Source organism: Schistocerca gregaria, chromosome X (assembly GCF_023897955.1).
Source record: "Schistocerca gregaria isolate iqSchGreg1 chromosome X, iqSchGreg1.2, whole genome shotgun sequence".
Lineage (NCBI taxonomy): Eukaryota > Metazoa > Arthropoda > Insecta > Orthoptera > Acrididae > Schistocerca > Schistocerca gregaria.
Genome location: NC_064931.1, coordinates 646,128,331 through 646,153,949, shown reverse-complemented (window position 1 = coordinate 646,153,949; position 25,619 = coordinate 646,128,331). Strand labels below are relative to the sequence as shown.

At 38.6% G+C, this 25,619-nt stretch overlaps 1 protein-coding gene across 1 annotated transcript; it reads right to left on the bottom strand.

Annotated features, from left to right (window-relative positions):
- Positions 1 to 673: 673 nt before the first annotated feature.
- On the bottom strand, positions 674 to 14,198 carry LOC126298828 (aminoacyl tRNA synthase complex-interacting multifunctional protein 1). The gene is made up of 4 exons (XM_049990305.1): positions 13,968 to 14,198; positions 6,328 to 6,459; positions 5,238 to 5,618; positions 674 to 1,122 (listed from the first exon to the last, which is right to left on the bottom strand). Exons 1-4 carry the CDS (start codon positions 14,052 to 14,054, stop codon positions 751 to 753), a joined length of 972 nt encoding a protein of 323 aa, XP_049846262.1. The 5' UTR covers positions 14,055 to 14,198; the 3' UTR covers positions 674 to 750.
- Between the last annotated feature and the right edge of the window lie 11,421 nt (positions 14,199 to 25,619).

The following is a 25,619-nucleotide window of genomic DNA, read 5'->3' as shown; positions in this document are numbered from 1 at the left end:
TTCTATATTCATTACATTGCTTCTACTTTACTATCACCTGTTTATATTGTTTTGTGGCAAAATAAACACAACCTTGCAAAATTTCCATTTGTTGCTTTAATTTTCGACACCAGTGTATATACTTATTCTGACAAGGCAGCTGACAAGTACCACACACACTCTTCTAAGTAAGATTTCTTCATGAACAGCAAGCCTGGACCAGTGTCCAGAAGATGGGAGATGTGAACACTGGGCGAAGGAATGCTGGTCTGGAGAGACATGCTTCTGATTGTAGTCTGATTGAGATAAAAAAATGGAGTGTGTCCACAGCACAGGTGAGTGGAACAGTTTTTGTATGAGATTAAACTACATGCATCAAAGCATCATTGAGCTCTGCTCTGTTGTCTTAGAATTTATGCAACGGATAAACAAAATATCTGGCAAGCTGCTATATTAAGTTTCTACTTAGTAATAAATATATGCATAGCTCACAGATATGGACTGAGAAATTTTACTGTCAGGTCAATATAACCAAGGTAAAAATACACTATGTCTAAAACACAACACAGATACACACTTCTCCTTTTGCATAGAAACTGTTTATAGCACTTTAAATGCCAAAGTTCACACATTTAGTTTGTAACAATGAAAGGGAAGAGCAGAGAGAGAGAGGAAAAAAAAAAGATCCTCCAGCAACCTTTCTAAACTGTATTTAATACCAAAGTAGGAAAGCTCCTGGCATTAAAACCACAAATCTGAAATTTTCTATTATTATTTTATAAAAACATTTGTTAGACTTGGTGAGGTGATAACACCTTTTCCTGGAACAGAGAGGGGTACACCTTTATACGTAGCAACTCTGTCATCATTTGTTTTCAAGTCTACAGCAACTGTTTCAAAAACCTTTTTCTTGGGATTGAGAACAGCATCTGGATTCCTGGGGTACCCATCAACAATCACCTCATCACCTGGTATGCATGTGCGAGGAGGAACTAGAACTTCTACTTTTTCTGGTGAGCTTGCACACATAACCATTCCTTCGGATAGCACTCCTCTCATTTTAGCTGGCTTCAGATTGCAAAGAACAATCACAAGTCGATTCTGCATCTCTTCCAAAGGCACATGCTTCACCAAACCACTGACCTGGAAACAAATTTTATACCTTATACAAAGTGGTGGAGTCTGTTAATTAAAATAAATTTTTAGAAGTTGAGTTTAAATATAATTCCAATTAAAAATAGAAAAGAACCCACTAGTCATCCACGTATAATTCCTACAAAACCTCAGGTGATATCTTCACAATTAATCAAACAGTTGCTCCCTTTACTTAAAACTTGAATAATTTTACACAACAGGATTTTTGCTGTTTTATCATCAACCAGGTGTTTGACATGTCACTAACATCGATCTTCAGAATTTCATATTTTTATAAACAGCATATTCAAAACAGAGTATGAAACTAATACATACACAGTTCATCAGCAAAGAAGAAAGATAAATAAACTGTGGAGATGATTACCAAAACAGTAAAAACATCTGAATTCCAATGGTTAACACAGGGTTGAATTACGTTTAGCATGTCATACAAGGTTCAGCTCTTCAAACAATAGACGTAATCGAATTACTACCCCACCACATCAGAAATTAAATTTATGACATTAATAAGGAAGTATTTGTTCCAGCATATTTGTGTGCAAGTGTTCTTACATATTGCAAAGTTTCATGAAAATCGATTGAGTCAGAGACAGTGGATGAGCAGCAGTTAAAGACATGTTCTTGTACCCCGCCAGGAAATATAATGTACCATAACAGATATAAAAGAAATAAGAAATTTATGTGATCACAAAACATATACCCTTGAGTGCGCACGACCCCCCCCCCCCCTCCACACACACACACACACACACACACACACACACACACACACACACACACACACACACACACTGTTTTATGTGAGTCAGAAGAGGAGATCCACCTTTTTTATCACACAGTGTAGAGCAAGAACACACAAGTAGTAAACTTTTCACCCACTTAACAATTTAATCAATCCTGCTAGCACTTGTCCGAGCATATGGACACAGTTATACAAAACATGCCACAGTACGTAGTTCATCCAGCAATTATGGAAGATTAAAATTGACAGGGGATTCTTTTCTATAAATCTAAAGAAAGGAGCTGTAGTTGGGCATGTTGCCTGATACGTAAACTACTAGAATCATACAGTGGTTAACAAAAGCTATTTAGGAATGTAGGAGAGACTCTATGGAGTTTGGAAAGTTGGCAGATGGCATTGGCAGGTTGAAGGTTTGGATAGTCACATAGTAGGTTTGGCTAACAAAACTGGCAACAACTTTAACTGTGACAGGCAAAGGATTAAGTTTCTGTCCCAGACCAATTAATGTAGTGTAGGCAATACAGCAATGTGCAAGAGGAACTGAAACTTTTCTTTAGGATTAGATGGAAATAGCCCATGGTTTTAACATACCACTCTCACCAAGTCAAGATTTCATACTGTTACTTGACTGATTGGCTCAACAACAGCACACTGTCAGTTCACACCAAGCTCCCTCCACTGGTTCTATCATGTACTGCATTCCCTGTATTCTTACTCTGTCAGGTATCCCAACATAATGCTTATCATTGTAGATGGACTTTTTCAGTAATTTTGTCTGCTAGGTACATGTACTGAAGGAGACATCTAAGCCTAAGCAGAAGAGGAATTTCATGCCTTGACCTTATCTCACCTGCTTGGAACTTCTTGTGTTGAGATGAATTGTGTAATTGGCATAAATCACTCAGAAATTCTGCTTAGAAGGACTGTTAGTTGTTGAATAATCATGTCAGTGGAGACAGAGTAAAATAGTGAGCTGCTATGGTAATATTAGTCACACAGTTGTGCCCATTCTACTACTAAATTTTTGCATGCTTGTTACTGTTCATGGATTCTTGGGCTGTTAGGTATGTTTTTATTTTTTACTGTGAATGCAGTGTGAATGTCAGAACTAAAGCATAGCAGAGGTTTTACTTAGTTTTTGATTTCTTTTTTTTCTCTCTTTTTTTTTAAAAAAAAATTAACAATGACCGTTTTGAACATGTTTTGTTGATCAGCAGCCAGTATTCTGTTTAATTTCTTATACTAACTGTTGATTCATATTGATACAAAATGTTAACTGAAATTTTGGTTGACGTAACAAACTGATCTATGAAGGAGCCAGATGTCTATTTTGGTTTGGAAGCTGGCAGCTTCATTTTCCATTATTTTCTGTTTGTCTATGCCCAGAGATAGATAGATAGATAGATAGACGGATGGACAGAGAGAGAGAGAGAGAGAGAGAGAGAGAGAGAGAGAAAATGTGTATCTAACTATGCAAAATTGCCTCCACAGTTGGACAATGAGAGCATGCACTGTCCTATAGCTTTCCTTCCTGGAGGTTTTTCTACAAGTATAGGTGGTGCTGTTTGTGCTGGATGGTATGATTTTGCACTATATTACTGCAACACTAAAGCAATATGTTGCTGAATTCATGCTGGAAATTTTTTCAGGTCTGTGGGAAAGGTTTGCCATTAAATGAAACAGTGGTACGAGAAGAAAGTCTGAATTACCTTCACATGTTTAAACACACATCTTTCTTCGTGTCTACCAGTAAAGCATACATGACGAACGTTAAGAAGGAATGTCATTTTTCCTCTAGTACATCATTTATTTCTTTCACAACACTTTTTGCTTCTGTGGCATTAAATTTCTGGAGTGCAGTTGCATAAACTTTAATTCTTCTAATATTCCAGCTGTATACCTTTTGGTAGCTTCAGAGTGAGTCGACAGACTGAAGCTACAGTGCTCACTTCATACTTTTAAACATGTGGACCAGAGTACTGCATAAGCACCCAGAGATACAGGAGTCCCAGGCACATTGATCAGTGGCGAACGCTATGTATAAACTGAATGTGTGTCTTATGTGGTTGATCCGTGCTGGGATATGGATGTATCATTATGAGCTGCACTGAAGTGACGTCTTTGCAAGTTTATTAAAGAAAGTGCCGGAGTCGATGATTTGATCAAGCTAAAATCACTATACTCCTTAATTTGATGGATCAATTATTGTACTGTAAAAACATGGAAATGCATATTTGCCCAGCCTTCCTGCAGCTTTTTCATATCAATACTGGTGATGTCACACAGTAATCAGCTTTGAAGTAATCTTTCATTCTTCTACTTCCGTCACAATATAAACAGGCAAAATCTACTCAAACTATTATTCCTGTCTCCCAGCAACAAAAGGAAAATCCTGTATAGCTGAACAATCTTAGTACAATCTGAGTGTCCTGGACATTGTCTGGTAATGGCTGTTTTTCCTCTACAGCTATCCAGTCCATCAGCAAACACGACACTTTAAAACTCAATATTATTTTTTCTATTTTTAAAAAGGAGGGGAGTCTTTAACATCCCCACGGTAAGGTAGCTCTGCCAAAATTCTAGCCCACTCACTGCAACACACAAGGTTCAGCACTGTACATAACACTTCTTGCTGAAGAATACCCAGAGTACAGTTACAGAGGACTAGTGGTACTGACCAGCCAGAATTTCAGGAAACCCAGTTTTGTGAAACACACATACAGCCTTGACAGGCACACTTCCATAAGGTACTCTGCATCTTGCAAGATTCAGGGAGATATGTAGCTTATTGATTATGGTTGTTACTAAGTCTTTTCTCATAAGGTGCACAAACATCATTATGGTGAGCACGAATATGAGAAATATTGTAAATGCATAGTTAACTTTGGAATAGCAATTAATTAAATAAAATGCAATAATTTTACGGAAACACACATGGCTGACTGATAACTGCCTTTTGTCAGCAACACCCTGCTATCACTTGCAATTTGGTATAATGAAATGAATTCAAAAGCAGCTTAATCCAGGGTATCTTTCCCCTCAAGGAAAAATGGCATGCAAGTGTTGGCAGTGTGCTATTAAAAGGAACCTTCATTCATTTCAAATTGAAAGGAGAACCATATATTGTGTATGCACTTTCGATTTTACCAAATACAGTTCCTCTTACATCTAAAGATTTGTATCCTGTACAGGTTTACAACTATCTGCCAAACAAAATCATGCCTCCCAAGTGCTTGGCTCAGTGAGTGACATAATGCCCTGTACATAATCAACACTACCAAAATCAGGGAGACTACATGGAGCACTTTTTATTTTATTTGTTCCAAAAGAAACTAAGAAAGAAACTTGGTGAGATACTCACAACTGTACGTGGCTTGTCTTCTCCAAGATTGATATCTTCAACATACAAAGAATCAGCATCTGGATGTTTCTTAACATTAACAATTTTTCCAACTCTGAGGTCTAATCTTCCCACATCTACCGATTGTTCTTGTGATTCATCAGCCTTCTTAGTTTTATCTGCTGCAGGTTTTCCACCACTATCTTTTTTCTCGTGTGTTTGTTTGGTTTTTGTTGTATTTTCTACATTTTTGTTCATTTTATTTTTTTCTTTCTTACAATTTGCAGGAGCACTACTGCTCTCTTTACCAGCAGCAGAAGACACTAGTTGACTTGCAGTGGCTGTGAGAGCACTTTCAGGTGCCTTAACATTTACTTGTGAAGTATTGTGTAGTCCATGTACCTACACATAAAAGTGACAGACAGTTAACATCTGATCTCTCAGCACTGAATACAAAGTATCATCATACAGTGATTACAGAATTTTGAGAAATAGTGAGAAATTAATTGGTCAGATAACAATAAAGAGCTATGTAAATAATGTAGCAATGTAAATAATGTGGCAATCTCACTTATAATTAAGAAGCTGAAACATAAAAATATGTTTCGTAACATAAACAGGGAGACAGTGGAACTATGGTATGTGACATTTTCGTAAGGTTTAAGCAATTTGTATCTGTAGTTGTAGAGGATGACAACAGAAGGTATCTGAAACATTCTTCTTGCAAAGTTGGAATAACGGTTGAAGTTTCTCCAATGCTCAAAATTTTTTAATGGGAAAAACAGCATCTGTTAACATAACATTGCTAAAACAAAGTTAAAATGGTCATAAAATTTAGGGGTTTGTTGCTTAATATAGGAACAATTTTCATAAAGAAATTCCAAATAAAGAGATAAATGTTAGAAAATGGTTAAAAAAAGTTGACAAATCTTTTTTCCAAAAAGAGAGTTGGGGAGAGTCTGGGCAATACTGAAGATAAAAAACAGTAACATGATTAAAAATTGAGAAATGTTTGTACATGACTAACACTGCAAAGATGACAGTGATCTAAGAACTGCAGAAGTTTGCAACTGACAAAATAATTACTGCCTTGAAGTGTATAATCTCATACCTGCTGTGCTTCACCTCTGTTTATCTTCTCTATTGACTCAAGTTGACTAATAAGTGATGCCACCTCCTGCTTTAAGGACTCATTTTCTGCTTTAAGAGCACACAACGTTTTTGAAATTGTAAGTTGCTGGATCTGGAAAAAAAGGCAAATGATCAAAAACAAAAGAGGTGTAAGGACTGAGTAAAAGCAAAGCACATATGACAGTGAGCCTTGTTTAGATTAAGTGACAAGTTTGGTAAACTACTTAAAGATGTTGGAAACGAGTAATGGAGAAATGGTATCAATCTTTAGAAAACTCTCATCACACTGTGGTAGAGATGTAACAGATCTTAATCACTATAAAAGTTAATGGGCTTCTTGAATCCTCATGAATGATGACAGTGCCAGGTGGTCAACATGGTTGCCTCCAAGAGGGAGGGGGGAGGGGTAAGAGGGGGGCATCTGCCCTCTCCTAGAATATGTGTTACAGTCTTGTTATTCATTACGAGTTTCTAGACACAACTGTCTCAACTGCAGATTAAGCATTACTGAGCGCAACAGGAGACACTGTGGCCTCAGCAACAACTACATAACTTGGGTCTGTTTTGTAGTCAGTGTGTTCACAAGAAATTATGCTGCTGTTCCCTGGGCACAGTGGAGATTTCAGCACAGTTTTGTGATCATGTCGGATGTGACAATTGTGGAAATAGGGTCCCCAATCATTTCTCTGTAGCTTTATCACAGTCTCTGTCAAAATGTAATTCCAACATCCACCACAAATTAATCATTACTGCAGCATATCTGTCCAACATTTACACCTAATCCCTATAAAGATAGACCCTTCCTCAGTTGCACAACTTGGTCACAATAACAGTATGCCATTTGTCAGCAACTGTTCACCAAGGTTTGTTGAGCTTACATGATAGGAGATCTGAAGACAACGGCCATGCTGTGCTGTAGGAACATTCATCTATACTTCACCCATCAAAATAAATGCATCAATTAAAAGAAGAAAAACAGTTTTCTGCATAGGAAAGAAAAAAAAGGTGTGAAGCTTAAATACTGATAAAACAGTATCTTCTCCTGGTGTTGGGATCTTCTCAAACTGTATGTGGTGCAAGACAGCAAAAAAACACAACTGTAGAGTAGCAAATTCTGTGGTCTGGTTAGCAAGGCTACACAAAGAAGTGTCAAACAGGAGAAACAATCATCTTGGCCCAGTTCTAGGCTGCAAAGAGTAAGTTCTATGAAACAATTTGATGGCTGTTTTGGAAGGTATCCCATATTTCATCTTGTCGTACACTGGCCTTTGGTTAGACTTGTGACTTAACTTTCATAACATACTTTGTTCAATTTTTATTATGCTCAACAGCATTAAACACAAGGCGACAAGAAAATAGAATATTAAATTCATTACCATGTTCAAATGTGAATTTTTGTATGCAGATAAAAGCGTTATAGCTGGTATCAAAGTTGAATTAAGTGTTTCTTTTTTTCTCATTTTTTCCTTTTATCAACTTCACATTTGTTGCTAGTTTAAGCATCCAATAAGATTTCCACATTCAGTCGCACTTTTCCTGCCACTGCTGACTTTTAATGTTAAGTGTCTGCCATACATTAGTAATATATTAATAAATTATCTTTTGAGATAATTTTCTAGCTTTTTTTCCCCAACTAGTTGGGTGGAAGAAAGTCCAGAATTTAATGTACCATCAACAACAATGTCATTCCAGATGAAGCACAAGCTCACATTTGGAAATGATATGAAAGGAAATCCTGATGTAATATCAAAGGAACCATCCTGGCATTTGCTGCAAGTGACTTAGGGAAACCACTGAAAACCTAAATCTGGATGGCCGAATGGAAAGCTGGAAGCTTAGCCGCCATCTGGCACAAGCCATCATCAGGAAAAGAGGGAAGTTATTAAAGGATTCCAGTTTACCAGACGATATGTTGAAGAATTTAATACCTTATGCTGCCAGACCTCCAGGCTTTATGGATTGCCAAAGATACATAAGGACAATGCCCCTCTTAGGACCACTGTTAGTGCAATCAGCTTGCCTACCTACAAACTAGCAGAACACCTTGCAGGATTGTAGCACCAAAACTGGTACATTGTGAACACCATGTTGTAAACTTGCAGAGATTTGTTGAAACACTAAAGAATATGAACATGGGCCGAAACAACATAATGGTTTTTACAAGGGTGCCAGTACAAGACATGCTGGATCCTTTGGTCCAACAGTTTCCACATGCAATGGTAAAGTTGTTCGATAATGTTCTAATGACAATGTACTTCTTATACTACAGTGAATATTATGAAATTACAGATGACAAAGCAATCGGATCACCACTGTCTCCAGCAGTAGTGAATTTCTTCAAGGAGCACTTTGAAGAGAAGACTCTGAACTCTGCAGTGTTGTGTCTATCTTGCTTCCTAAGGTATGTCAATGACATCTTCCTGATATGGCCTCACAGTGAAAATACACTGCAACAGTTGTCAGTTGCATGAACAGTGTCCACGTCAATGTTAAATTTATCATTCAGATGGAGAAGGATTGCAAGTTACTCTTCTAGGATGTTTTAGTAGAGTCATTTAGTGTACTGGAAGACAACACACAGTGATTGATGCTTGAACACCGATACTTTTCACCTCCCTGTACTCAAGAAAGTGGTCCTGAACACGTTAATACACAGAGCAAAATTTATTTCCGATAACAACCACCTACAGTATGAATTCCAGCACTTGAGATGTGTTCAGGGAGAATGGTTGTAGCAAGAGAGATATTGAAAATGCATTTAGGTGCCACTGAAGAACAACACCTTGTGAACTGGCAGAAGATGAGCTGGAAGTGTTCCTGCTATACTGTACATGAAATTAAGACGTGTGCCGCAGGCATGTGGAACAAGACCAGTGTTCTGGCCTACACCCAAGGTAAGAGATACACTGCTCCCTCTTAAAAGATGACATAGCTTTTTGTGTGCATGGTGTGTATTGTGTCCTTTGTGAGTGGGGCAGCATCTATATAGGCCAGATAATTCGCACAGTTGCAGAGTGTTGTAACGAGCACAAGAAACATATTAAACAGAGGGAGATTGACAAGTCATCCATAGTTCAGCATTACCTGGGAAACAGAAAAAACAAAATACAGTTTAAAAACATGAGAGTCTTGACTCATGTGTCAACATACTGAGATTCTGTTATAAAAGAGGCAGCTGAGATTAAAATGAACAGCAACAATTTTACTAGAGACCAGAGGTCAGTCCAACTGACCTTCACACGTTTCATTTCAGCCCTCTCTGATTGGTGGCAGAGGCCGCAACTGTGGCTATTCTGTCATATTACTGTCTCAATATGTTGCGACTTGTCCTCTTCAACTGTCTACTGCAGCAAAGCAAGGAATTACTTCCAGCACTGCAAAAATGCTGAAGAACTCAGATGTGATTTCATTTTGCACAGTTTTTTTTTTTTTTTTTTTTTTTTTTTGTTGGCAAAATCACACTGTGTGTGATGTCCTCACCACAGAGGACAAGTGCAAGTCCTCCAAGCCTTTCGCTGCCTCGTGTCTGAATAAAATCTTCTCGGTTTTCAAGCTGTGTCAATTCAAATACAGCTCTCAAGCTTTCAATAGCTATCTCTGCCATCTTTGCCAGGAGTAAAACCACTGATATCCGGGGCTGCCATGGTTTCCTGCTTTTATAAGCCATGATTGCAGCATCTAGTACCAATCAGAGAGGGCCAAAACGATGTGTGTGGAAGGTGACTTGGGCAGCTCGTAGCAGCTCCGGCCTGCAGGGAGACCAAGTGACATCATCAGATGGCGTGAGGGGCCAGCACCACATCTGAAACTGTCACTCCCGTCTCTCTACAAGCGTCCATTGTTGCTTCCTTTCAACATCCAAAGCAGACATTTTTTGAAACACTCAAGAAAATGAAAACAGGGTGAAACAACTTAATTGTAAGTCTGGATGTTGCGCCAACTGGGATCTCCTGCTTACATGGCAGACGCTCTATAGGGATAATGTAGACAATTTTAGACCTATTTCTATGCCATTGGTGTCTGCTACAGTTATTGAAAAGGCTGTGTATGTGAGGATAGTTGATCATTTTATATCACACAATTTACTATCAAATGTACATTTCGGGTGAAGATGCAATATTGTCTTTCCTCTGTGAGGTACTGGATGGGTTAAACAAAAGATTTCGAATGCTCGGCACATTTTCTGATTTAACTAAGATGTCTGATTGTGTTGATCATGAAATACTGCTCCAGAAGTTGGTCAATTACAGAAGACAGGGAATAGCTCACAATTGGTTCACCACCTATTGTAGCAGCAGGCGACAAAAGGTCATTATTCACAATGTTGAGAATGGCTGTGATGTGGGGTCTGAGTGGGGTACAGTAAAGTTGGGGAAGGAACAGCGATCAGTGTTAGGGCCACTCCTGTTCCTTATTTATATAAATGATATGCCCTCTAGTATTACAGGTAACTCTAAAATATTTCATTTGCTGATGACACTAACTTGGTAGTAAAGGATGTGGTGTGCAACACAGTGCAAACAGTGCAGTTCATGACATAACTTCATGCCTCATAGAAAATAAAATAATGCTAAATCACAGTAAGATTCAGTTCTTACAGTTTCTAACACACAATTCAACAAAACCTGACATTTTAATTTCACAGAATGGTCATATGATTACTGAAACTGAAGAGTTCAAATACGTAGGTGTTCAGATAGATAGTAAACTGTCATGGAAAGCCCATGTTCAGGATATCGTTAAAAGACTTGATGCTGCCATTTGTACTATTCAAATGGTACCTGAAGTGAGTGATAGTTCGACATGAAAATTAGTTTACTTTGCTTATTTTCATTCACTCAAGTTGAATAGTATTATATTTTGGGGTAGCTTTTCCCATTCTAAAAGGATATTTTTGGTTTAGAAACGGGCAGTTTGGGCAATAAGTGGTGTAAGTGGACAAACCTCTTGTCGACCCCCGTACATGAATCTGGATTTTTGACATTGGGCTCTCAATATATTTATTCCTTACTGTCATTTCTTTTTAACAATTTTAGTTTATTCCCAAGAATAAGCAGCTTTCCATCAGTTATTAATTGGCAGATATCAAACCTGCATTTGGATCAGACTTTCTTAACTCTTGTGCAGAAAGATCTGCAGTATACTGCTGCATCCATTTTCAATAAGCTACTGCTTAAATTCAAAAATCTTACCAGTAATCCACGTGCTTTCAAATCGAAACTGAAGAGTTTCCTTATGGGTCACTCCTCCTATTCAAGGAGTTCATTGAAAAATTAAGCTGATTCTTGTTGTATTGTTGATTGTGTTCACTTAAACTAATGGATTGACTTTTTTCGGGTTTGTAAACAATTTATTTTTATCAACTACTTTTATGTTATAATTCTATGTACTGACATGTTCCACGACAGTGAAGATTTGTTCCTCAATTTGGTCCTATGGAACTTTACTTGTAAATAAATAGTTTGTTAGTAAATTATAGTTTATGACTGTGGGGTAATTTAAGTAGAATTGAAGGTCAGGGTAGAAAATGAACTTAAGTTTTCCTTCCCTGACAATGTCACATGCATATATTACGGAACAGACATCCACATATGACTCATCTCATCTTGAGAAGGCCAGACCAGAAGTCAGTGTATGCTGCTGCTGAAAATTTCAACATTCCATACCGAACACTAAGGCACTTTCTAACTCTAGCGATAGTAGTGATGAAAACTGAAGACAGCCTTGGTTGTACTACAAGAATGAATTGAAGTTAAGAAATAACAGAATCATGGGTTTCAGTATATTACAGTAGCAGCACAAGATCCATCCAAGTGAAACCAATATTCAGTGACATTTTTATCCAAATGCATAGGAGGGTGGTCATCGTTAATTTTCCTGGAGATGGGTGACATAGAATGGTTTGATTTGTGACAAATATTTGAAGTGTTCTCTGCACCTGATTTTAAAGGAAGATAATGCAAATTTATTGAATAGCATAAAGTACACTTACCTGTTTGTTCTGTCATTTAACTCACATTGATGATTTTTCAATAAACGTTTTTGGAAATTGAGATATTTGTACTTAGTCTTGGGTTTTATGGACCTACATCTTAACTGTGGCTGTGGTACCTGTAGTGTAACAGGACACTTAAGTATTTTTTTACTCTAATAGTACACTTTATATGTCCAAATTCCTGTGTTGGTAGTTCATTTCACGGTTATTTATACGATAAAAAAGGGTCGTCAAACTCGAAAATGCAGTAGAATCATTCTAGAAGATCACATTTCTAACACATGAAGAACAGACAGAACAATTTTATCATAGCAATAACCTACAAGCCATTAAACTTAAAATACTGATTCTTCATACCTAAATTATCCCAACCAACCCCGGCATTAAAGAAAACTAATGCAAAAAGAAATACTCAATAAGAAACTTCATAGGGAAAGATAATTGGAGTATTATCAAAAACTCCACCTTAATTAAGGTGTCTGATATCGTTTAGCCAACACACAACCGAAGTGCCATCTTTCAAACTAACTTAGTCTTCTTGAGACACTACAGGTCAGCATGTTATCACAGATACGATTTTGCATTCACATCTGTTGGCTTTGGCAACCCACAACCAAACTGTCACGATCTAGGCTTTCCTCAGACTGCTCTGTCCTCTCTGTCAATCTGTTACCACATCTACAGTCCAAATACTGGGCAACTGTGCTACCACAAAACATACTTGGGGGTGGGGGTTGAATAAAATAAAACATTTGCTCTGATAAAGATAATTTTACCAACGTGTACAATGAAACCTGAAATTTCATTTTAGTCATTGTAGACTAATAGGCCTACTGTAATGGGCAGTTGGCTTTTTTAGACACTGGTTTCGGATGCCAGAGTCAGTTGGTTCAAAACCTTTCTTCTGGCAACAATTTTCAACTACGTAATAAAAAGACGCAAACTTCACAATGATTAGGATTATAAGTTAATATTATTCAGTTCTTACACTACAGGAAGGAAGGCCATAGGCTAACACTCCACATAAGAGTTACGCATACTTTACCTACTAATTAAGTTGACAATCGACGCAACGGCTGAAGGGAGTGATCATGAAGGCATTTTGCATTTACAGTCGCTCAAATCAGCCACCTCACCGAGTGTCAACTTAGTTTGCGTGTATACGCAATGAAGTGAGATTAGAAATTACTTTAGTCTCTCTACATTCCCCACTACAACTCAACTAAAGAAACATATTTAACATATATGCGATACTTTACGTAGCGGGACAAACTACAGGGAGCCCAAGGAATGTTGCGGGTAGGAAACGAAACCTGAAAGATCTCAAATTTACTTCCCACTCGAGAAAGAAATCGCGCTGCTTGTTGAAATAACAAAAACAACACCTGAAACGATACAGAGAATATGCCGTGACATTCCACCTAAATACCATAAAATGTGCGAAAACAGTAATTTTTTGTATTAGAATTGTTGCTTACTGACAAGCACTATCTAATGATGTATTCTTTTACAGATGTTCTATAATTTAGTTTTGTTGCTACATTTCCTGGGCGTCAGGACGATGACATTATTACAGCAATTCACACCTACAACTGAAACTACACAAATAATGCTACGTTACTCACCTCTGTCCGTAGAGACTCAATTATTTGCTCTGCTGATCTTGCTCTAACTTCCAGATTTTCAATGACATCTTTATTTATCGCTGTCATTTTCTCTTTATATACTTAATGGCATACAATTACTCATACACACTCTAACTGCAAATGTTTTGGTACAACGCCACCAAAGTTACAAAATACATTCCTCTTCCTCACTTGTTTACCCCCTGTCAAAGATCTCTTGATCATACAGTCTACACTGCCTCAAAGGTTGTGTATAGGTATTCCAGAGTTTAAAAAAACTCCTCACAAGTGGTGCAAAGCGTAGACTGTTTTCATAGGGTAAAAAGAGACATTTCCACTCTACGTCCTTTTTTTAGTATACTTTTACAGCAGAATTATACTACTTACGTTTAGGGCCAAAGGCTATTAGACCGTACTGCTATACAAACTTCGACTCTACGCAGCACAGTTGGCAAATTTACCGGTAGCTGTTTGGTATTATGAAGTTTCAAGGAGACGGCACACTGAGCATTTATCACCAACATGACACTCTTATCATTGAATGTCAGTTAATAACGGATAAACCGTATAAACCTTTGAGACACTACGATAACCAGGATCATAGCCGTTAATATCCCATTTCAGGTCTAGTGTAATGAATAAGGCATCTAATGAATAAAAACAGAGAAAATTCTCCGGTGAAGGTACTCAGAGCAAAGTAACATTATCTGAGAAAGCTCTCGATCCCGTCTGAATAAAAAAAATTGAAGCATATGCTCTGACGAGGCAGTTCCTTCTCGATATCTGCAGTAACACAACTTGAAGAAACATTGATTGCAGAAGAACGTGTTGGGAGAGAAGCAGGCATATTAACAGCTTTAAACAGCAAGGGTGGCAGCATACTCAGTTACAGAAACTATTGTTCCATCAAGTTGTATAGGTGTCTATTCTGCAGCAACATTTGAACTACCCACAAGAGGAACCCAGCCATCGAGATCAAGACATGAACATGAAGAAGGGAAGAAAGTCAACGAGCGATAGCAGTGTCACGTGTCGTGGGTAAGCGAAAAACAGTTCCTCCTCTCCATCTAATCAATTTGTTAGTCAAAGGCAGGCAATGAGAAGAAGTCCATAAGGTAAATAGTGCAGGAGATTTAATAGCCCCTCACCATAATGGTACATCTGTGAGGAAAGACAGGTTTGATCTTAAAATATGCTATCCTAACATTCAAGGAGTGAGGGATAAGGAACTTATTGTCAATAATCTTGGAATAGGAAATGGGTTTGATATCTTGTGTTTCAGTGAACACTGGGCTACTGAGAATGACCTAACATTTGTTAAATTTGATAATTATAATATAGCCAATAGCTACCAAAGAAAATTGAATATAAGAGGTGGTGTAGCAATCTGTGTTAACATGTCACTTAGATGTTCAATCAATTGATTGGATCTAGATTTCTTGTGTAATGAACTGAACTTAAAAGCTGCTGGTATAGTTTTAGACAGTTTAAAGTTATTGGTAATATCCCTGTACAGATCACCTAAGGGCATCATTAGTGTATTTCTAGAGAAAAAAAGAAGTTACATGTACTTGGCGAAACTAGATGGATAAATTATGATATTATAATAGTTGGTGACCTGAATGCAGATTCTGATGTAACAACACACAAGCGTAGCGACACTGAACTTCAAAATCTACTAAGACAATCAAACTTACAATGTGTCAATAATAGACCCACAAGAGAACAAACATGTTTTGACAATATTTCTGTGAATTGTAAAACAACAGATGAATCATGTGATGTGTCAGAGTTTGCATTTCATTTTCTAATCATAGTTCTCTAACCTTAAATTATACAAGTAGATTCCCTCCTGATAAGACTAGTATAACTAAGCCTATCCCAAAAATTGTGATCACCAGACCTGTCTCAGATGAAAAATGCCTTTGCTGACAGAGACTGGTTTGGCCAGTGTTATGGTGACACACCCTATACTTTAAGTAACGATTTGCCACTAAATATACTATTTGATAGGTTTTTAAGTATTTTTGTCACACTTTAATGACTGCATTCCAAGAAAGAAATTCAAAGTAGGCCTAACTGAGCGAGTCCTGAAAACTAAAGTTCCAAAAAGACAAAATACGTGGTATACAGAACAGCTGACCACTCTGAAAACCCAAGTTATGTTGTTGCACAACGTTTATTGCAGACTGAAGACTAATCAAGCTAAACTAGCATATGTTACATGTAGTAATTAATATAAAAAAGCGATCGTAGAATCCAAAACAACACACAATCTCAAAAGTATTGAGAAATCCACCAGCAAGTGCAAAGATGCTTGGAAGCTAATAAAGAGTGTTGCTAAAGATGAAAGAAATGTTACAATTAATATCTCACCCCAAAAATTCAACGATTATTTTGTTAAATCAGTTGAAGAAGTAGGAAGTAGTATTGCTAAACCCAAAATCAGCTCATCACAGTTACTGTCAAAAAATAGTTGTAGATCATCAACAAATACAATTATCTTCAGTTTCTCTGAGGTCTCGCCAGATTTTGTATTAAGAATAGTCAAACAGTTAAAATTATCAGACGGTAGACATATATGACTTATCCTGTACATACTGACGAAAGTCATAGGCAGTATAGTGCACCCCTTAACACTTTGTATAAACAAATGTCTAGCTGATGGATATTTTCGTAGTGAGCTTAAACTGTCTAGGGTAGTTCCAGTTAATAAAAAGTGGGATAAAGACTCTGTGCCAAGATACCGCCCAGTTTCCATAGTCCCATCTTTTTCTTAAGTTCTGGAATGCACAATTTACAAATAATTATCTGATTACTTTGATAATATAGGAATTATTAGTGGATCTCAATATGGTTTTATGAAAAATATGTCAACAATTGATGCGATGTTGGAAAATACATCCATCAAGTATTTGAGGATAAAGACTTTGCTCATGTCACTTTTTGTGACCTAAGCAAAGCCATTGACTGTGCAGAACATACACTACTATTTGAAAAATTGTACTTCTATGGTGTTAGATGTAATAGCCTTAAACTATTAAGATCATTTTTACAGAACCGTAAGCAAGTTGTTTGTGTTGGCAAAGAATTGTCCAGTGTAGAACAAGTTAACGTAGGTGTCCCACAGGGATTTGTACTGGGCCCTTTCCTATCCTTAATAATGAGTAACGACATGCTGTCATGTATGAAATCAAAAACTGTACTATACGCAAATGATACAACTTTTCTGGACAGCAGTAATGACCTCAATGTGTGTGTGACATCCTTCTACAGCAGAAGAATGCTATTAAGGTAATTACAGGCTCACCATATAAGGCACACTGTAAACCTTTTGTTTCTGAGAAAAAAATATGACAGTAGTAAATATATATATATATATATATATATATATATATATATATATATATATATATATATATATGTGTGTGTGTATATATATATATATATAATGTATATATATATATATATACATGAAAAAGAAGCTACCAGAAGCTAAATGCAGAGAAAATATACATTGCTACAACAGTAGGACGAATAAATATATTTATATTCCATTCCACAGACTCTCAAAATCACTGAACAGTTATGAACAAATGGGCAAATATTATTTAATAAACTTCCACTCGCTATGCAAGATTTACCAGAGCAACCATTCAAACAAGCACTATATTACTGGTTAGTTGCCCACCCACTCCATGACATTAAGGATTTCATCAATTGTAATATTATACTGTAATAACAAACCGATTACTCTTTTGCAACAGAAATTATATAGTATTATAAGTATGATTTTGTGGAATTTCACCAATCATAATACTACACTATAATAACAAACCAACTGTTCTTTTACAACATGAATTATATTGTATTAAATGTATGACCTTGCCAATTGTAATATTATACTGTAATAACAAATCTATTGCTCCTTTGCAACAGGAATTATATTGTGTTATAAGTATGAGTTTGTAGGATTTCATCAATTGTAATATTACACTGTAATGAAAAAACCTTTTGTTCTATTGCAACATGATTTATGTTCTATTATATGCATGACTTTGTCTATTGCCTTAATGGCATAACGACAGTAAAATTATTCTATTCCATTCTGTTCCTCTTTGAGAAAGTTCTTGGTGTGAGTCATCTGCATTGTCTGTCACAGAACAAACATTGTGTTTCATTCCTTTGAATTCTCTAAAAGAGGCAAACTATTCAGTAACAAATATGGAACTGGCATCTGCGTGTTCTGTAAGAGTTGGACTCAGTCTCCATTTTACTTTTATATGTGGCAAAAAATTATTAAGACCATAATGGACAGTTTATGAAAATGCATTTTCTTGCGATTTTACCGAATTTTCGACTTGTGGGAAGCTCTATGTTATTCAAGTCAAGTGAACACATTGTGCGAACGAAATCTTAAGATTACATGATATTTTCATCTACTCTAAACCGGAACTCTGTCAGAGTTTTCTAATACCAGATAACATTGGTTAAATATGACGCATAATAGTCCGTTCACGCATCAATATGTAAGCGGTTGCCTATGCGATACGTTATGAGAAACAGATTGCTAGGTTTGTCATAAACCAGTTATTAATTTTATTATCCTTTTACTTGTTTTTAAAATGCGTGTACGAGATATACTGTGAGAAAACATGATGATGAACATCTGAAAACGTCAGTGCCACAGTTGTCTGATGTCTACCTAAGTCCTCTTGTACGTCAGTCTAAAACCTCAGGTCTACTAAATAGCAACAAACATGTTTTTATTTTCACTTCGTTTGGAAGTCTCCCCCTCTTCTTTCATTACTCTTGGGAAGAAATTTCGCCAGCTAAGTAATGTCTTTATTATGAAACCAGTATAAAATTCTACAGTTCTCCTCGTCATTATTACTATGGGATATGCATATCTTTTCTTGTTTTCCACCCAACATATATTCTCTCATTTTTACTAAAACTCCTTGGTAATGCTTAACCTCAACAGAACTAACTAGCTCGAAGTTGACTACACAGCTCACTCCAAAAAACGGAGAATGTCCTCTGCTTGTGAGACACCGCTCTAGTTTTATTCAAAAGAAATGGAGAATGTTCTTTGATTCATGTCCTAATTTGCACAAATATTTTTTTCTACATCTTGGGGTTCTTAACACATTCTTTAACTTTATTATGAATTTTATGCAAATATGTTCTGGAATGTTCCATATTATTTATATTTTCGTCTGATTAAAAAACAAAGGATGAAATAAATACTTGGTTGTTTGTTAGCGAATATGTTAGTTACCTGTTCCAAGGATCATTTTGCACGATGGATCAGAATGATGTGGGACAGTCATTTTAAAATTTTAGATTCCTCTGGTACATTAATTTGTACATATGGTCACATTCTGAACATTTCTACGTTTTATGTATAGATGTGAGTTAGTAATTTGTCCTCAACACCTTTACACATCACAGTAATAGAAACTCTTCTACAGAATAGAAGGGATTGTCAAGGAGAAACTTTCTCAATTTGTTTTGTTGTTAGTCATAAATTTTTTATCACTGGTTAAGTGATCAAAACTTTCTGTTGCAACATTGTGCACTGTTGTTTGTACCAAAGGCAACCTTAACATGCAGTATTGAATGTCAATTTTGCTTCTGATATTGTAATTATGTACATCATTGTTCCTTTTGAAATGTAGTGGATTATTTACAAGAAATTCCATGAGGGAATAAATACACAGTGAAGCAGTAGTCTGAATGCCCAACTCTTTAACAGATATCTACAAGATGATAGTGGATGAGCACCACATATTATTCTTACTGCACGTTGTTGTGCCATGAAGACATAATTTCTAAAAGATGAGTTACCCAGAACATTATTACATATGACATTTTTGAATGAAAATACACAAAATATGTCAACTCAATGCTTTACCTCTCCTCAAGATTTGCAATGATTCTATGTGCAAATGTAGCTAAACAAAGTTGGCAATTTCAGAGTGTGTGGTTAGGGAGGTACTTCAGAGGACAACTTAAATTGCTCTGAGTCAGATGAGGAGACTATAACATTTACATTCTTCCTTGTCAAGAATATTTTGCAGTTTACAAAGAGTGTTTTTTAATCCAGCAAGAAAAGTGCCACAAGTCCAAAAATGGCGTCTTTAGTTTATGCTACAAAAAATATGTTTGAAGTGACCCAATGTCCACGGTAAATACAGAGTGTCTAGTAATTAAGCATCTGTTTTGTAGAAATACACACTCTATGAGGAGGTTGTGTATGGTAGATCATTGCTGGTAAATTTAACAAATTTTGTTTGTTTTTTATTGGCTGATATCATGCATTATCTCATACTAACAGCACTTTTCTTCCTGGGTTGCGAAATACCATTTTTAAACAGCGAAATATTTGTGACAAGGAAGAATGTGAATGTTATTGCCTCCTTGATTGACTCAGAATAATTTAACTTGTCCTTTGAAGTTAATCCCTAACCACACACTCTGAAATCGCCAACATAGTTTAGCTACATTTGCACTTAGAATCATTGTTTACATGGTCAATGTGCATGATGTTTACCATTGAAGAGAAGGTGGTTATTGTGATGTGCATGCTACAGAGGTCGTTTGTATGATGAGAGTTGGATGAGATTTCACCCCAAATTCCATTATGATGGTCCCACTGGTAAAACAATCAACACATTGGTAAACAAGCTCAGGCATACTGGATCACTGGCAAGGGAGCCTGGACAAGGACATCCATCAACCTACAATGAAAGAATTGAAGCCATCAGGACATCCATTGAAAGCAGTCCAAAATCGGTGTGGCATCTCTCAGTGAAACTGAACATTCCATGTTCGATGGTACACAAGATGTTGTAATTTATGTTAAAGAAGAAGCTGTACCATCTGCAGGTTCTCCACCAACAGCATGAAGAAGGCTTTTGAAGCATGTAAGAATGTGAACATGAAGTGCACAACATCCTGATTGACATATTATTGAGTGATGAAGTGACCTTCCACATCTGTGGAAAGGTTAACAGGCATAACTGCGTTATCTGGGCTAATACACCACCAACGAAACATGTTGAAGTTGTCCATGCGTCTTCCATGGTTAATGCTTGGATGGGAATCACAAGTGACAAAATTTAAAGTCCATTTTTCTTTTCTGAAAAACCATAAATGGAGCAGTGTACCGGTACCTAGACATGCTCACAAATTTTCTGTTGCTACAGCTTATTAAGGATGGGAGACAGAACACTCTATACTTTCAGCAAGATGGAGCACTATGTCATTATGCCTTAGATGCTTGCATATTCCTGAATTCATGGTTCCCTGGGAGATAGGTTGGACACGCATGCCCCTTGCTATGGGCAGCATGTTCCCTTGACCTCACGCCGAATGACTTTTTTGTGCGGGGATTTATCAAAGGATGTGTGTTCACTCAGTGCAATACCATATTGCAGGAGTTTGGGAACTGCATTACACAAGCTGCTGCTGCCATAGCACCAGTAATGCTTCACAATTTGTTTCGCACAACTGCTGAAAAAAATATTTGTTATGATATTGATGGTGAACATGTCGACAGTAATCATTAATAAACCGATACTACAACAAACATTGCAAGTACCATCACTATTTCTACAAAAACAGATGCTTAATTTCTGGTTACCCTATATAAATAAATGTACCGCCAGTAACAGTTATTTGAAATTTAAAGAAGTGTATAATATTTCTGTATAAGTTTTATAGAATGAATTTTTCAATAGAGTTTTCTCGAATATTGATTTATTAGCTAAATACTTAACAATCATATACAACCGTTCACTCAATGAAAGATCCGTACCCAAAGATTGGAAAGTTGCACAGGTCACACCAATTCAAGAAAGTTCTTAGGAGTAATTCACTTAATTACAGGCTGATACCGTTAACATCGATATGCAGCAGGATTTTGGAGCCCAAATTGTGTTTGAACATTATGAATTATCTTGAAGGAAACGGTCTATTGACACACAGGCAACATGGGTTTAGGAAACATCACTCTTGTGAAACACAACTAGCTCTTTATTTGCTTGAAGTGTTGAGTGCTGTAGAGTGGTTGGTTGATTGGATTAAAAAAGGGGGAAAGGGACCAAACTACGATGTCATCAGTCCCATGATCCGAATAAAACAATGCCACAAGTGTGAGAATAAAGCAAACAAGACTGACAACTCACAATGGAATGAAAGGAAAAATCACATGAATGATGAAGGGCAACAAACATGTAAATGGACAAAAGGGGACAAGGAAACCACAGTAAGCCAAGAAGTGGGATGAAGAGATTCAAACAACAAAGCAGATTACCATGGCTGGCTAACCATGAGAATAAAAAAGGAGAAGCCAGCCACTATGTAACACAAACCTCCACCCTACAAGCACTAGGGTGGAGGACACAGAGGGACAAAGGACATGCGCTAAGACTTAGATCAAATGATAAAACCCACCCTCACGAATTAAACATAAAACTAAATCAGCCGATGAGGCGTTGTCAGATAAAATTAGCGCCAACAAGTCTGATACGCCAAGATTTCGTCGCTGGGCAGCCAAAGTGGGACGGTGTACCAGTATATGAGCCATTGTTAACCGGGTGCCACACCGACACTCAGGCAGGTCTTCACGGCGCAGGAGGTAACCATGGGTCGCCCAAGCATGGCCAATTTGGAGCCGATAGAGTACAGCTGATTCCCTACGAAGTGAGGACTTCCACACATTCGTAGTCTCCTTAATGACAAGCCGTTTGTCGTGTGTACTGTCATGCCATTCCGTCTCCCAAAGCTGAAAAAACCTATGGTTCAAATGGTTCTGAGCACTATGGGACTTAACGCCTGAGGTCATCAGGCCCCTAGAACTTAGAACTACTTAAACCTAACTAACCTAAGGACATCACACAACACCCAGTCATCACGAGGCAGAGGAAATCCCTTACCCCTCCGGGAATCGAACCCGGGAGCCCGGGCGCGGGAAGCGAGAACGCTACCGCACGACCACGAGCTGCGGACGATAAAACCTATGGCATAAGTCAGAATGCAGGTAAGGTTCAGAGATGCCTGTCTCCAGAAGTGGTTTCCACGTAGCCTGTTTGGTCAGCCTGACAGCAAGTTTGTTGCCTGGGATGCCGACGTCTCCTGGGGTCCACACAAACACCACTGAACAACGGGATCACTCCAAGACATAGATGTACTCCTGGATGGACGCTACTAAAAGATGTCGAGGGTAGCACTGGTCGGATATACTGAAGTGCATGAGAGATGGCCACAAGCTCTGCAGTGAATACACTGCAGCCATCGGGTAAGGAATGTTGTTCAAAATGGCCTCTGTGGACGTAGACAAAGCCAGCATGGCCATCAGCTATCGAACCGTCGGTATAAACCAGCCCCGGAACACGTCAAGAATCGAGAGGAAGTGACAGCAGAGAGTGGCAGGAATACCTGACTCCTTAGGGTCATCAGAAAAGTCCAGACGAATTTGCGGCCTAGGTGTACACCATGGATGTGTATGCAGACGGACCTGGATGGGAGGTGCTCCAGTTCAGACAGAAGGGATTGCAATCGTTAGCCCAGACCTGGGCCGCCAACTTAGGAAATGAACTGCTGCAAGTGGAAAAAGAAGATGGTCATTAGGATGCTCAGGAGAACTACGAATGTGTGCAATGCAACGATCGAGCTGTTGTGCACGTCGGATCTGCATGGAGGGACTATGGCCTCCTCCAGGACACTGGTCACCGGACTTGTTCTAAAAGCTCCCGTCGCTAGGCGAACACCACAGTGGTGCACTGGGTCGGGTACATGCAACGCTGAGGGTACCGCCGAACCATAAATCAGACTCCTATAGTCAAGGCAGAATTGAACAAGGGTTTTGTAGAGCTGCAGCAGCGTAGAACGATCTGCACCCCAATTCGTGTGTGCTCAGGTAACGGAGGGCATTTAGATGCTGCCAGCACTTTCACTTAAGCTCATGAATGTGAGGTAGCCAAGTCAATCGGGTGTCGAAAACCAGTCCTAACAAACGATATGTCTCCACTACAGTGAGTGGATCGTCATGAGGGTAAAGTTCTGGTTCCGGATGAACGGTACGACGCCGACAAAAGTGCATGACACAGTTGAAAACTGAAAGCTGTGGTCAACAGCCCATGACTGCGCCTTGTAAATGGCTCCATATAGGCGTCGCTCAAGAACACCAGTGCTGAAGGAGCAGTACGAAATGTAGAAGTCGTCTGCATACGCAGAGGGTGAGAAGGACGGCCCTACAGCTGGTGCTAGTCTGTGAATGGTCACTAAAAATAGCGATACACTCAATACAAAGCCCCGCAGGACCCCATTCTCCTGGATATGGGGGGAACTTTTGGAGGCACCAACTTGGACACGGAAAGTGCGGAGCGACAGCATATTCTGGATAAAAATCTGGAGCGGGCCTCAGAGACTCCACCCATATAATGTGGCAAGGATATGATGTCGCTCCGTCATCACATCGATGTTACCATGTGGGGCAGAATCAATGGTGACATCAGACGTGAAAGTTTTCCAGTCCACCTTGTTTAAAACCCATGTGTGGTAGCCCCAGTATGTAAGAGGTAGCGGTCTAACTGAGACAGTAAAGTTTCGACATACTTCCCTCAGCCAGTAAGCATAGTGTCACCCCATAAGGGGTTATGGCCTTAAAATCTCCCAAAAGTTGGAAAGGTTTTGGGAGTTCATCAATCAGTGCAGCTAATATATTCAGGGGTACTGCACCATCTGGAGGAAGATGCAGACAGCTATTTCCTGTGTCGTCCATATTCTGACAGCCACAGCTTCAAGAGGGGTTGGGAGGAGCACAGGTTCATTACACACTAAGTTTAGGACATAAATACAAACTCCAACTGTAATACGTCTTATAGCCATGGAGGGCAGGGGTCTGCATTGCCGCGAACCAGGTTTCCTGGAGGGAAATTCAGAAAGCAGGTGTAAGGCTTAACATTTGCCGTAGCTCAGCCAGGCGGTGGAAAAAACCGCCGCAATTCCTCTGGAGGATGACATCATCGTGAGACTGGGAAGGCATGGACCATTCAATGAGGCAGTTAACGCCTCAGGGTCACCTGCTGCTCCCGTATTTTTGCCTGTGCAGTCTATATCAATCGTGTCTGAGGGTCCAGCGAGATGTAGGTCCTCAGCAGACGTTAGAATCCCCACCCCATCCTCGGACACAGAACCTGCAGGTAGCGGTGGTGTGAGTGCCACTGAAAGTTCCTTGTTCTTAGGGGTCTTCTTTTTCGATTTCTCGCGCTATTCCTTGAGTTTCCCTGGCTGGGAGGACTTCACTGAATCAGTCTCCAGGACTGAGGATGAGCGTGATGCCCTATGACCAGCTACTTTCAGTCTCTTCAGCCACTGGCGGGTGTCATCTTTCCCACTAGAAACCTGGGAAGGGAGTGACACACGACACCACTTCCTAGTGAGAGGCCTTACGCTTCTCCGGCTGAGAAGTGGGGACTGAAATCCCTGATGGATGGGCGGGGGGGGGGGGGGGGGCTGCTCCCGAAGTATTTGGTGCAGGAGCAACAGGGAGGGAAGTGCCCCCACCATCAAGGGGGTAGGTGTAGTCTCCCAGTTCTCAGAAGCGACAGGAATTAGAGAAACCAATGGGTCAAGAAGTGTTCT

What these genes read in the sequence shown, in the direction of transcription:
- LOC126298828 (XM_049990305.1), bottom strand. Translation starts at nt 14,054, where the DNA reads ATGACAGCGATAAATAAAGATGTCATTGAAAATCTGGAAGTTAGAGCA. An exon ending in TTGAGTCTCTACGGACAGAG is followed by an intron (nt 6,460 to 13,967) that starts GTGAGTAACGTA and finishes CTTTTTTTCCAG; the next exon opens with ATCCAGCAACTTACAATTTC. An exon ending in AAGACAAGCCACGTACAGTT is followed by an intron (nt 1,123 to 5,237) that starts GTGAGTATCTCA and finishes ATTTGTTTCCAG; the next exon opens with GTCAGTGGTTTGGTGAAGCA.